This window comes from Cloeon dipterum, chromosome 2 (genome assembly GCF_949628265.1).
Source record: "Cloeon dipterum chromosome 2, ieCloDipt1.1, whole genome shotgun sequence".
In the NCBI taxonomy this organism is placed as follows: Eukaryota; Metazoa; Arthropoda; class Insecta; order Ephemeroptera; family Baetidae; genus Cloeon; species Cloeon dipterum.
The window spans coordinates 22,095,566-22,108,914 of NC_088787.1; the positions used below are offsets into that span (position 1 = coordinate 22,095,566).

Consider the following 13,349-nt stretch of genomic DNA (forward strand, 5'->3'; position numbering starts at 1 on the left):
ATTATCGCACATTAAAAGTACTAATTTAATTTTACTAGAATAACCGTGGCCATTTCATTCAAGCAAAACTTCAATATAAACGCATAATCTGCGTACCTTTTGAAACTGTGCCATATACAGATCTCAGGCTCCCAAGTGGACGTCCCTACTCTAAAGCAGTCCTCCCAAATTCAAGTGTTTGAAAAAAAAATTAAAAAAATATTATTTTTATAATTGAAGAAACACTGACAAAACGAGTTGTTCGGTTTTAAAATGCAACTGTAGAAAATTAAAGAAATGCGGCTTTTGTTTTAAGTTTATTCCAAGTCAATGCAACAATATTATTCGATTCCGTCCATGACCTCAAACTTATCCTGCATGTTCATAAGGGTTCGCTCAATCACGTTAGGAATTGAAGACCAATCAACAGCAACATAAATCTTCAACTGATCCAGCTTTCTCTGCTGTACCAAAGCTAGAGAGACAGGTAAAGATAGCATACCCATTTACAATCCACCACTGCAATTGCAGAAATGATTTTGATGCTATTTTTCCCAAAACAGAAAATAATAAAGCAATTATAATTCGTATGGAAAAGTAACATTTTGTACCTGTTGGTTTAGATTAGGCAATGTCATCCTCGGTTTTTTTGGAGGTAGAAGACCCGCCATTGAGGGCAGTTGGTCAATATTTCTTTTGTTGTACTTTATTGTAAAGGGTAAATTACGCCTTGTAGCTTTGATAGATCGTTCTGGAATGGAAATAATTACAATGAGGATTGTATAATGTGTTGAAGATAACTAACAATTAAGACCATTTAAAATTTAAAAACAAATAAAAGTGTTTCCATTATAGTTTGAAACATTTTTTTCTTTAAAATAAGGGTCGCAAATTGACAATAAATTCCACCAATATCTTGGGGATCGGTTTTGTGTTAAGAAAAATGAACGATATTCTTACCTTGATCACTTTCCATGTTGTAAATCTTGTTCGCAATTAGACAATGATAGTCATGCTGCTTGCAAAGCAAATATATGAGCTCAATTTTGTAATTTTTATTTAAATCATGACCCACCTTACTCGTAGCCATTTTAAACATCTCAAGTTCAATTTTCGCAGCTTGTCTTGCAAACTCACTCATTCGTATGTTCCTTGGGATCACCAGTTCTAATTCATATGGAGTGGAAGCGAGAACAGTAAATCTGAAAAATCAAATCCATTACGTAAACATTTTAAATTAAATTCGGCTCCACTCACATTTTCTGGACAGTGTAATCCCGAAATTCTAGCCTGACCTCTTTGTGCCACTCCTTGCCTATTGGCATAGGTCCTGCCTCGATATCTGAAAATTAAAAGATGTAAAAAATACAACCAACTCAGCTTTTGGATACACTGACCTTTCACTTTCCATGGGGTTGGCTGCTGCATCAGTTTCCGTTTTATCTTGGCGCAGAAGGCCAAAGGAACCCGACATTTGTCCCCCATATCGCAGTGCTTGACGTGGCGTTTGCACGAACGATCTATTATCCTGCAGGTAGAACATTTGTTTTGGTCTCTGAGCGTGCAGGCCATCCTGTGCCGCAACACCACCTTTGTCTCCTGACAAATAGGGGTGCATGGCTCTTCGTTGCACCGGAAAGAATGCGTCACCCTCAAAGCGAACTGCTCATGTGATCTCATCTGCAGTATAAAAAATAAATTAAAATGGTTAATATTAGCAGGGTTTGGAAAAAGGGTGAGCGCAGTAGTTAAATTAACAAAAAGACTTCTGAGCAGGTTTTTTTCTGGAAATAACGCCCTTTATTAATTGTTTGTTTTGAAAGATACATGGTATAATACTGAATAACAGGCGCACCCCCTACTATCTTTGAAATATTTATAGAAAATCAAATAATTATTTTCCCAAAAAATATATTGTGTTCACAAAATGGGCCTATATACTGGACATTTGATTGAATTGATTGAATGATCAAATTTTTCTTCAGGAAAATAGATAATTTAAATGGAATATATGAAAAACCTGATGGAAAAATCCTATGTACTAGAGAAGATCCCATTTCCTCTCATGCGTGCAAGGTAAACTGTAATTTTACGAAATCCATGTATGTTGCACACACTTTGTGTTGCTTAAATAAATCGTAACCTTGCAGCCTGTTTCAACCGGTTATAATAACAATAAAATATTCTTTTTTGCTAGATATTACCTTTTGGATGGCATAACACAGGTCCAAATTTGTTTTCATTAATGTCATTATAATTACCTAATCATATAATAACATTTTTAATTAAATGGTGTCCTGGTTTAGATTTTACACACTGAAGTTTCCATACTTTCACTATATTGCATTAGTGTCGTTTTCAAGTGTGAACAACACATATTTTTTTAGCTTAGGAATTAATTTATTAAAAAATCAACACTGAAAATATTTATGATTTTTTTCTATTTGATTAAAATTTTCAAATATTACTGAATAAATATTTTGAGGTTTTGATAACTATTTTCCAAGTCACAGAAGATTGATCAGAACTACTTTAGTTGAAAGCTTTGCCTCTAATAGCTGAGACTTACAAATTTTGAATGATTTTGTAGTTTCAAAGATTAAGTAAAAAATAATGAAAATTCACAATTACTTTTTTCCCTCTAGGAAAACCAACTGTGGGAAAAAACTGGACGGGTATAGTTAAATTTTGTGAACCCTGATAGTAAGATCAGACGTATATAAGATTTAGAAAAATTGGCAATTACCATCTTCTGTTGTTGGTTGAGCCATCCATTATCATCAGCCGGCTGCTGTTCAAGCTTTGCCCTTGTCAGAACGTACTGTTGCTTCTGCTTACCAGGTTCTTGCATTTCTGCTGCTTAAAATAAAAATATTACCAATTTAAACCATTCAACTTAAAATATGGTCAGCTTTGTCGTGGAAATATAACATATGCGTGAGCACCGGGCAGACCGACAATGACTGATTTCAGGATTTTCTCTCACAATAACGTTGTTGAAATGTTGAGGCAATGCGTATCAGTATTCATTGATCAATTTTCTATTATACGAATAACAGGTTGTGGGGTAAGACCTTTATCTTTATAAGGTATTCAATATATAAATGTTACTTGCATGCCTTGCTTGTTTCTCATTTCACGACAGTTTCTTGTTTATAGGGGAGGAGTCAAAGATCCTAGGGAAGAACTCAGGGTTGGCGCCCTGAGCACAACTAGGATTGGCTCATTACTAACACATTTGGGCGCAGAGGGCGCGAAAGACACGTCGTCGAGAAATTACCCGTGTTTTTCACGGAAAGAATCACTGATATGATTTTCCACTATTTTGCAATTTTTTTTTTGTATCAGCTAAAATTAAATGCGTTGTTGCGATATGTTTTTTTCGTAGTTTTATAGAAGACATTTCTGTAAGAGTTTACAGGGAAAAACAGCTCATTGCTTTATAATCCAATTAAATTTCAACTGAAAATATTTATGACACAATATCCTTGTGTAATCTTGTAAATATTTAGCACCTAACGAAATGCAATTTATTTGTAGATTTTTAAAAATAATACATGTTGGACAGCTAAAATAAAATTATTTTGAATGTGCCACTGATTTAAAAAAAAGTTTTTCCAGTATAAATATATTCAATAAAATTGTACACATCCTTCTCCTATTTATAGCACAGCAGGATCTATTCGGTGTTGACTTAAACAAGCGCTGAAAGTGATTGAGAAAGAGCTAAGAATTTTTTTATTCTTTTTTTCCCTAGAAAATAAGAACAATATTGGCATGGTGTCTACTTCGAGTCAGCCAATCTGCGAGCTCTTAATTTGGCGCGAGGACAGGTGATGCGGCTTGTGGGTAGAGTCGCTTTATGAGCTTCAGCTTCTTGCTGCACTACTGTCTCTTTTTCCATCTGGTCATTGGTACTTTTGTTGGAAAACCTGGCACTGACCCGTGCCACTTCCCCTTTAATAAATGAGCAATAGGGCATCGGACAATCGGTCTTGTTGCACCGTCTCACATGGAGGCTACACACTGCGAATGAAGGCCTGCACACCTTGTTGCAGCCGCCCTTTTCCCTGTACTCGCAGACTCTGGAATGTTGCACGAATCTCTTTGCTGGATCGCATCCACGCTTTTTGCAGTTTGAGTCTCCGCATTCAATCGCGTGCTCCAGATTAAGTACATAATCTTCGATGGCAAACACTTTCACTTTCTGAAAGTAGATTAGTATTAGTAATTGCCATCATTGTCCTTCCCTATTATGAGATTTCAAAAAATCATGCAATCACAATTTTGTTTTGCAAGAATTATTGGCCTTTGAGCAAAGCAAACAAATTAATTTTGTAAATGTTTGTGAGTCGTTGTAATTATACAACAAGTAATGGTGAAAACGTGAAAACCAATGATATTTAATCAGAAACGAAGAGAGTCTGCATTCATAATTTCACAATGAAAAAATAAATTCTCAATTAAATATATGTTGGATTTTTAATTTATTTCAAAGTTTTTTCCAAAAATTTCTCCGCCCGTAATTAAAAACTGTTGCTTGAGAAACTTTTGATCAGTAAATCATGTTTAAATTACAAAACTGTACACGCTTGATGTGGAAGAAATGCATGTTAGAGCGAAAGGATTGCGGGGTTTCCTTGAAAGTAAAATTGTAGACTATCTTAATAGAAACAGTTGATGTGCTTGTGACCCGTTGGAAGAAACATGAATTTTATTAATTTATTTGCCTTGAATTCTTTTGATTTAGTTCTGCTAATTTTGATAAACCATTCCTTTAACCTCCTCATGTCAACATTTAATACTCATATTTGCAATTAACTAGGGAAAACAGCAACGTGACTTACGCTATCAATCTGTTCCGTTTTGTTGGGTGCGTGGGAAACAAGTATGATTTTGCTCTCAGAATTATCGCAGGGCTTATCCACTTCCTTCTGTCCCTCTTGCTGATCAGGCGGAGCAGGAGTAACCTCATTCTGTTCATGAGTTGTCGGGGCCTCAGGTTTAACCGAAGGTGTATCAGGTCGTACCTCTTCGAGTTTTACTGTTGAGGTCTCTGATATTTCAGGTTGTGTCGTGGGGGCCTCAGGCAGGGCCGTCAGATCTTCGGGCTGCACCTGTTTTTCCTCACTGGTAGATTCATTGACATCCCTGCGTATTGCCATCTTAGATGCCACAGTTTCACCTAATGCACTCAAATCTTTGGCAATCTTCTGCACTTTCATATCTGTATAACAAAAAAATTTAAATTTGACTATGATTTAATTTTAAAAATCACTCACTGCATATATACTTGTGAAAATTTTCAGCAAATAGGAAGTAATATTCACCCTGCAAGCAAAACAAAAGCAATTTTAGCACCTGGTAATCTGTTAAGCGGTTCAAATCTAACCTCTGAGTTTGCCTTTTGATAAGCGTCTTCTTCCAAAGTATTAGTAGAGAAAATGAAATCTCTCACACTAGAAAAATAAGGTCATAGCTATTTTTTGACTGTTGAAATCACCACTTACAATCCAGCCGCTAAATCATCCCTAAAATCTTGAGTAATCAACATTTTCCACTTGTTTGAACCTTTTGCAGACCCTGCAGAAGTCCCTTCAGACGAGGACAAGACACCGTCAGTTGAACCCTGCTCATGTATTTTAGACACGATTCAAAACAAATAACTAGCAGTCATTTTTACTTACATTTACTCCATCTGAAGTTAGATTGCTTGTTTCGGCAGAGTCGGTGCTCGCCTCAGTCGACTGCTTTTCCTCTCGAATGAATGCCGCTTTCCTCCTCAAACGAGTTGGTCGGCCTCGAGCACTGGCTCTATTTTTCGGCAGTTTCGGCACATTTATCCGTGAGACAGCTGATTTATTCACTCCTGGCGCTGCTGGTACGTGTTGTGCTCCGGTAAACTGTTCAGCCAAAACTGTTCAAACACATTTATTTGAAATTTAACTATCCCATTTTACAGTACTAGCTGCTTACGATACAACTTGTCAAAGAAGCTGTATTCCTTGACTGGCTTTTCTGGTATTTGGCGCATGGAGCCAGGCAATAATCTGCGTGTAATGTTGCAAAAATGCACTGGGCACCATTTTAGTTGGCATGTGGACACGTGGTTCAAAAATAATTCCATTGCCTCGAAACTCAAAGATCCGCACTGGAAAAGGAAAGAGAGAATTATTTGTTCACTTACTTTCCGTTTTCTATTTGAGAAGATAAGCAAAGATTTGAAATGTTACAATGTTATATTTCATTAAATGGAAAATTTAAAAGTTTAATCTATTGTTAGGTGAAGTCCTCAAAAATTTAGCAAAATAATTAAATTCCTAGTATTTCAAGGAAATAATAATTATTAATTGCTAATAATTTAAAAGCAACATAAATTAATTATAGGATTTTTCAGCCGAGTTTCATCGACACACTCCAATCTTTGTGTCATTAACCCACTAAACAAGGCAGTACACACAATGAAATTGAAACGAACTTCATTCTCTAGTTATTGCTTAAAAAATTTCTCACTCTAACAAATTTTGGCAGCTTTGACTTCGCATGACGAAATCAAATCAAGAAATATTTTCTACTTTTATTTTGTTTGTCTTAAGATAACTCGCTACTGTGACGCCGAAACTCTCAAGTAGCTAGTACAAAATCTGTTTCAAATTCATCATGGATTTATTGCTGACCAACAATAAATTCAAGCACTCTTCTTTCTCAAGAATCTTCCAGGATTAAAATGGGGCATACCTCATATAACTCCTGAAGTTTCCGAATATTTTGCCTCTCTTGGCATTCATCAAATTTCCTAAATAGCTGAGTTTCAAGCTCATGAAGCAAGGAGAGTTTTTCTTGCTGCAAAAGTTCTTTCAACTGCAGGAACATGTTTGAGATTATTCCCCTCATCACATTCCGTGGTTTTCGAGGCTGAGACCGATTCATCGGCTTCCTGAGGTTCAACTGACTACGCTTGCTCCTGCAAAATTAAAAGTCTTATTTGTCTTATTACATACAGTATATACAGATTAAAACATTTAAAAGAGCAAATTGTTAAATGGAAGGTGACCTTTAAATATTAAACATTCAGTTGCTAAGACCTAATATCTAGCTTCAAATTGTTATTTTTCAAGCCAGATTGGAAGCTTACAGCGAATGCTATGGAAACAATATCAAAATTTTTAGCAGTTACAAAGTGAGCGATCAAATTGTGGCCGAGCGTCAAAACACTATCATGGCTTGATCACCTAACATTATGACATTAAAACAACCTACTGGCTCATCATTTGTTCCGGTTTTGTCAGCTTCGTCCAGCTGAAGATCCAAGCATTAAGATTTCTTTCTGATTAAAAAAATCAGTCGTGAAGGAAAATCTCCCAAAGAAATTACACAAAGAAGTGCGATAGTAAGTGCCGGAACCTCAGCAGTGTTAAAAATGTAAACAAAAGGTAACAATCATTAAGTGCTGTGACAGACTACGATTGCACTGCACATGCGCGTGCCCAGCGCGTGCATAACAAGGGACTACTTAGGACTTGTGTCAACTGATGGCGCTGATGCTTTCCAGCGCCATCACTTGGCGACCATGACCACCACAATTAACGCTTTGATTTTTTTTCGAATTTTCCGCGCTCATTATTCGAATTATTATATAATTGACCCAGCAAAATTGCAATGACGTTTATGTTCAGCGATTGCCATAAAATTGGTTTTACATATCAAATTCAGGTTTGAAATTGAAAGCCTAAGGAATACTTTAATAATGACCATAAGTTGTTTACGGCCGGTAATAAAAAAATGTATAAATAAAGAAGGATTTTTAATTGTGAAATTGCTGTATATGCCTCCCAGCATTGCTTATTGGCGTGGTGGCTAGACAAGTTTAAAAACTGCGGATGCAATTTTGGCAGGCGCCGGTGATCCCTAAAAAGAGATTGCGATTGCAGGTCTCTGCAGCACCATCCTCAGCACAGCTTTTTCCACTCCAGCCAATGGCGGATTGCGATCTATGTATCCACTAATAGCTCAGGGTAGACACCCAGAAAACAATCTTATGTGCAGTTCACTCATTGATTGTTATTGTTTTTAAATAGAATTAAGGCGATAGAAATAAAAAAATCCATTCATGAGATTTTCCCGTTTATTTGTTATCAAAATAAATCATATATATATTAGATTTGGAACATGAAAGGAATTCAGACGAGTTCTGTTATTCTAACTAATTTTGTTGAATAACGTTGTAACTATGTAAAAAACCATTGCTTTGTTTGCCTGTGATTCTAGGTAAACATGAAAATTAAACAGCACTCTCATAACCTTGCAATCTCTTAGCATTCACAGGGCGTTGGAGTTTTTCACAAGCATTGAGAAGTCTGATTATAACAGTAAAATCCATATGTTCTGATATTGTTTAAAATAACGCCCAAGAAATGCATATGATTCGTTCCAGGAGGAGGAAGGAACTAGTTGTGCCATTCATTCTCAGGAAATAATGTCATCCCTCAATCAATGGCATCTGTGGCAATTCAAGAAGAGTGTTTGCAGATTGTTTCTTAAAATTACTCATTCATTCTCAAGTGTGTCTGTCATTTTGCCCGGGAATTTAAAAAGGTAATGTTCATATTTATGGTCAGGATTAACGAGAAGTCTTGACTTAGATGGTGCAGAGTGCGGGCGCGGCCGGCCCTCAGCTACATGTCCTCTAAGTCTGAGAGCTCAAGGGGCTCAGGAATGCAGTCCCCGTTGGGGCTGGGGGGCACGGGCTGCGTGGGGTTCGCCTGGTCGCCCCACTTGGCCTTGAGCTTTTCTCTGATCGGCGGCAGTCTCTGGGCAAGCACTTTGTACACGAACTTGCCTCTTCTCTCTCCAAAAGGATCCTGTGGACACACAAATACGCAATGAACACATCTGTAGCTTACTTTATTAAAAGGGGCAATTTTAAATAAAGCTGTAAAGAAAAAATCTTAGCTTGGTACATTGTTTAAACTGGGAAAGAGCTTAAATATGCCAAAATTGTCACTTAAATCGGCTCAAAGTTCACTTATCAAGCGTCAAGCACTCTCTCAATTAGAAAGGGAAATTTACCTCATAATTTGCAATACCATTGTATAGATAGCAACGAGAAGGGATCAAAATAAAGTAAATTCGGTGCTTGACAACATGTTCTTAGCAATTTTGATTCCTCTTGTCAAGATCTATTCAACAGTGTATGTCACTTTCTGGGGAAACTAATTGTTTTGAAATAAAATCGGATTTCAATTGGGGAGACAGTTCTCACCATTTGAAAAGCATGCTTGCTTGGCAGCCACTTTTATAAAAAATTTACAGTTGAGAATCAGGTTAATTTTGGCTTCAACTGAATCCTAAGGTATGAGTTCATATATTATGACAACAATAATTTTTTCCAGGATTTTGCAGAATAAATCATCTTTAAATTGCTTTGAGTGAGAAAATAACGATTGCCCCCAGTGCCTTGACAATTCATCGGTCATTGGTTTCCATATATGAGAATCAACTTACTGAGGGGAAACTCATCAGATCAGTAAAAATTACCTGCATGACGGCATTGTTCATGTGGCTATTTTTCTCCGCAGTAGTGACATAGCTATCATAGTAGTTTAGGAACGTCTGCTCGATCACATCCTGCAGTTGCTTGGGGATCGCAAGAAAGCACTCGTTTTCCACCATGCCAATGACGGCCACCCTGAGCGTCTCATGTCGGATGATATCGTTGTATTTGGCATTGTCCCCCTTGTTCCTCTCCTGCGACAGCATCAAAATTAACTCAAAATAAGGCTCGAAAAAATCCATGAATTCCTGGAAACACCGCTTTTAACTACAACTGCCTATGAGATGTATAAAAAAGGGAAAACCCAATATTAAAAAAAAAAAAAATTCAAACAAAAGTCCTAAGGATATAATTCCTTCCTATTTAACTGTAGCATCCTCTGACCTTAAAAAGAAACCAACAAATTTAACAAACATGGGAAAATTAAATTTTATTAACATCCAGAGTGTTTTTAACTGTTGTTTTTATTTCCCAGTGTTATTTAAAAAAATATCAATTTACCAGTTGGGTAAGCCTTAGTGTTTGAAGCCATCAACAGATGGCGCCACCCAATACTTTTGATTTTAAGGCACTCGCGCTGCAATTTCAGACTGAATCCTGCTGTTGTGCATTTTGCTTTAAGAATTATTTCTTTCCACGTGCTGAAAACAAAAATCCGTTAAACCAATTGCCGTAGAATCGTGAAAAACTATTTTTTGAAAAAAAAAAAATATTTCCCCCGTTTCTTGGGCGAATGGCTGGACTGATTTTGTTCTTAGCACATCTAAAGTAATAATTCTACAAGCAGAATGCACAGCAGCAGGACCGAGATAAATCACAGCGGAAGTTCATTTAAATCGGAAGATACGACTGGCACATCTATTGGTGGATTCAAACAACAAATAATAGTGCTTACGCAACTCGAGAGTTGTAATAAATACTTTTTAGTATCTTAACAGGAATTATAAATTTAATCTTCATTCATATTTAAATGGCCAAAACGACTCATTCCAATTAAAAAATAGAATAAACATTAACATTGTTATCAACTTGGCAAGATTTGTTCCTTGCAGAGCTATTTAGTAACTATTTTTTGGTAATCTATAGGGGATTTTGCGGGCAAACCAATCCCTTTTAACCAGCTGACAGACAATTGTGCTTCATCCAAACAGATTGTAGGGTTTACCTTATCAAACCCTGGTTCGTTGAAGTAGGGGTTCTCACTGAGGAGGCTCTGGATTGAGATCAGAACGCTCTCGAGGCTTTGTGCCGGGCTCCAGGCAGGCCCCTCCCATGTGCCCAGAATGCTGAGACACACCTTGCCATTGGAGTAGAGGTTGGGGTTGAAGCGCACCGTGCCAGCAGCGGTGGTCATGAACTTGACCTTGGGCGCCTCGATCGGGTAGTTGGGCGGAAAGCGGATGACGAAGTAGAAGAGGCCACCCTCATACGGCGTGTTGTCTGTGCCCGTGATGACAGCATGCACCATCGTCATATCTTTCTCGTCAGGCACCACGAAGATGCCAGGCGGGGGGTCCTTGTAGATGGCCATTATGTCCCTTTGGGAGGAGCAGATTTCGATTTCGAACAATTCTTGTCAAGCGTTATCAAATTCAAATCTTTACCTCTTCACCCTGATCATGCATTGCTGCGAGATTGAGACGTTGTTCAACGTAGATGGATCCCACGACGTTTGGTGGAATTTTGCTGCCATTTTTCGTTTCCTCCTGCAACTGCAGTGCAACAACTTTGTGTTACTAATGTAAAAGGCATATCGGTAAAAACAAAAATTGAATCATAACATGTTTTGAGTAATAGTGAATGAATTCTGTATGTAAACAAGCGCATAATTGTTTATAAGGACAGTGATATTGTACATATTTTCAATTTTCATTTATAATATAATGCGATGCAAGGGTGCACAATATGTATGAACGTATGTATACATAAAATTAAACCCGAATTGCCAAAAAATCTTCATATGTATTATCCAAAAGCAAGAAAATTTAATAATAATACCGTTTCAAATGGCAGGTGAGTGGTAATGGCAAGGACGAAGGGCTTCCTCCAAAAATGATATTTCGATTGCTAGGTCTCAAACCGCCTCGCTCGTGTTTACAATTTTACATCTGTTCAAGAATTGGTATAGTCAGTCGACAAGCAGCAACAGTGGTCTTGCACAGCGAGAAAGGAGAAACCGGGAGAAACTGAAGGAGAAGGGAGAAGGAAGGCTGCAACAGACGGCCAAATAAAAATCGATATTTTCTGACGATATCGATTTTTATCGATAACTTTATTTTTTTAACAATTTATAGCTGCAACGCCATTGGTCAGTGGTGATTCAACTCAAACGACAGCCAATTGGCGACAACAAGTGGGCGCGAATAGTATTCGTGGAGCTCAATTTTGAATGTGAACGCGCTAGACCGCGGTCAGGGTTCAAAATAAATTATAATTTCATTATTAAAATTATGCAATGAAGAAGGAATTTAGCAGCTGCTGTCCTTTGCCTGGAAATTATTATTTTAATTAAAGCTGATTTTGAAATACCGGAAATAACTTACGGAGCGTTAAGGAGGGTTGCAATATTGTAACGTGTTGTATCGATTGATTTTGGCATTATTTGACGAAATTGACACGTAAATTATGTAAATTATACAGACAGACGAGTAATTTATTTTAATTTTTGTATTTTTTACTTTTTCTCCTACTATCTATTAAGTTGAGAAAAAACTGTCATATATGGCATCCCTTAAGGGGATCGAACCCTTGACCTCTGGATTAGTAAATATTTGTCGGATTTATTACACAAATACGAAATCTTTTGTTGTTTGCGTAGCGGTATGGATAACGACAAACGACAAATATAAAAATAGAGATAGCAGGAGATAAAGTAAATACAAAAATTAAAATAAATTACTCGTCTGTCTGAATAATTTACGTGTCAAATGTCAATCAATCTATACAACGTTACAATATAATTCATCATACAAAGCTCTCATACGCTCAAATTTTCCAAATTTTATTTCTATCCTTTTTATCTTTTCCTTACCTAGAACCAACCGTGAAGGAAACCTCTCGTAAACTGCGTGACGCGCATTCTGAATTTGAAGTGGATAGTGGATATATGCACTAAACAACTCTGAAAAAAATAATTATACCCTACCTCAAATGCTCAAATATGGTCTGAATATCGGGGAAGGGCTTTCCCGGGTTGCCACTCAAATTTCTAAGATAATTAGCTGCAAAGTTTGCAAACTAATCAAGCGGTGAGCACTGTCACCAAGTTTTAAAATCATGATTTATTGATTCAGAAGGGAGAATTAGCTCATTTAATTCGCACGCCGTTGGATATATCGCGACAAGATAAATCGAAATCAACTGAAAAATAAATAATAACAAATCAGTTAATATATGTAAAAAATTGCTAATTATTTTTAAATTCAATCTACTTTTTATGAATCTGATCTGTAAGTTTGTATTATTTGTTGAAGAAAAATAAAATAAATAGACGTGTTAATGTCATGCTATATTTCGCAAAATTAAAAGCGTTTGAGTATAGCAATATTATTTGTTTTTCAAAACAATTTTTGGGAAACTTTGTATTGCAATTAAAATAAGATTTCAAGTAGGGAGGCAGTCCTTACTACTCAAAATCCATGAGCAAACACCGCGGCAGCTTTTCTCAAGAATTTTAGTACAGTCTGAGATCAATTTTGGACTCTAATGAATCTGTAGGAACTAGTAATTAATACATTGGCAACAAAGATTTTCTAGAGTTTATGCAATATTAATAAACCTCTTTAATGCTGATCCACGTTCACGATTTCAAGGGATT

General features: G+C 36.7%; 3 protein-coding genes across 5 annotated transcripts; all 3 read right to left on the reverse strand.

Moving 5' to 3' along the window:
* Positions 1–231: 231 nt before the first annotated feature.
* LOC135936770 (uncharacterized) lies at positions 232–3,544 on the reverse strand. Of its 2 annotated transcripts, none has more exons than XM_065479720.1 (7): positions 2,726–3,544; positions 1,377–1,659; positions 1,237–1,321; positions 1,055–1,181; positions 940–994; positions 591–730; positions 232–454 (listed from the first exon to the last, which is right to left on the reverse strand). In XM_065479720.1, the coding sequence occupies exons 1-7, from the start codon at positions 2,828–2,830 to the stop codon at positions 422–424; spliced, it is 828 nt and encodes a 275-aa protein (XP_065335792.1). In that variant the 5' UTR covers positions 2,831–3,544; the 3' UTR covers positions 232–421. The 2 variants fall into 2 exon arrangements, with proteins under 2 accessions (XP_065335792.1, XP_065335791.1); XM_065479719.1 differs by having other exon boundaries at positions 233–524.
* Positions 3,545–3,691: 147 nt separating this feature from the next.
* LOC135936769 (uncharacterized) lies at positions 3,692–7,418 on the reverse strand. 2 transcript variants are annotated; one of them, XM_065479718.1, is made up of 10 exons: positions 7,240–7,418; positions 6,718–6,943; positions 5,956–6,130; positions 5,667–5,896; positions 5,490–5,608; positions 5,372–5,438; positions 5,262–5,310; positions 5,010–5,206; positions 4,827–4,955; positions 3,692–4,186 (listed from the first exon to the last, which is right to left on the reverse strand). In XM_065479718.1, exons 1-10 carry the CDS (start codon positions 7,248–7,250, stop codon positions 3,764–3,766), a joined length of 1,626 nt encoding a protein of 541 aa, XP_065335790.1. In that variant the 5' UTR covers positions 7,251–7,418; the 3' UTR covers positions 3,692–3,763. The 2 variants fall into 2 exon arrangements, with proteins under 2 accessions (XP_065335790.1, XP_065335789.1); XM_065479717.1 differs by having other exon boundaries at positions 4,827–5,206.
* Positions 7,419–8,090: 672 nt separating this feature from the next.
* Positions 8,091–11,692, reverse strand: LOC135936615 (ubiquitin-conjugating enzyme E2 Z-like). Its single transcript, XM_065479493.1, has 5 exons — positions 11,531–11,692; positions 11,137–11,244; positions 10,698–11,070; positions 9,517–9,726; positions 8,091–8,840 (listed from the first exon to the last, which is right to left on the reverse strand). Exons 2-5 carry the CDS (start codon positions 11,223–11,225, stop codon positions 8,655–8,657), a joined length of 858 nt encoding a protein of 285 aa, XP_065335565.1. The 5' UTR covers positions 11,226–11,244; positions 11,531–11,692; the 3' UTR covers positions 8,091–8,654.
* Between the last annotated feature and the right edge of the window lie 1,657 nt (positions 11,693–13,349).

Coding starts and splice junctions, on each gene's coding strand:
- LOC135936615 (XM_065479493.1), bottom strand. CDS start 11,225: ATGGCAGCAAAATTCCACCAAACGTCGTGGGATCCATCTACGTTGAAC. Junction 9,727..10,697: donor ACGAACCAGGGTTTGATAAG/GTAAACCCTACA, acceptor ATGCTGTCGCAG/GAGAGGAACAAGGGGGACAA. Junction 8,841..9,516: donor TGAACAATGCCGTCATGCAG/GTAATTTTTACT, acceptor GTGTGTCCACAG/GATCCTTTTGGAGAGAGAAG.
- LOC135936769 (XM_065479717.1), bottom strand. Junction 6,131..6,717: donor AACTTCAGGAGTTATATGAG/GTATGCCCCATT, acceptor TTCCTTTTCCAG/TGCGGATCTTTGAGTTTCGA. Junction 4,187..4,826: donor AAACGGAACAGATTGATAGC/GTAAGTCACGTT, acceptor ATCTACTTTCAG/AAAGTGAAAGTGTTTGCCAT.
- LOC135936770 (XM_065479719.1), bottom strand. CDS start 2,830: ATGCAAGAACCTGGTAAGCAGAAGCAACAGTACGTTCTGACAAGGGCA. Junction 1,322..1,376: donor AACCCCATGGAAAGTGAAAG/GTCAGTGTATCC, acceptor TTTAATTTTCAG/ATATCGAGGCAGGACCTATG. Junction 995..1,054: donor TTAAAATGGCTACGAGTAAG/GTGGGTCATGAT, acceptor CTTTGCAAGCAG/CATGACTATCATTGTCTAAT.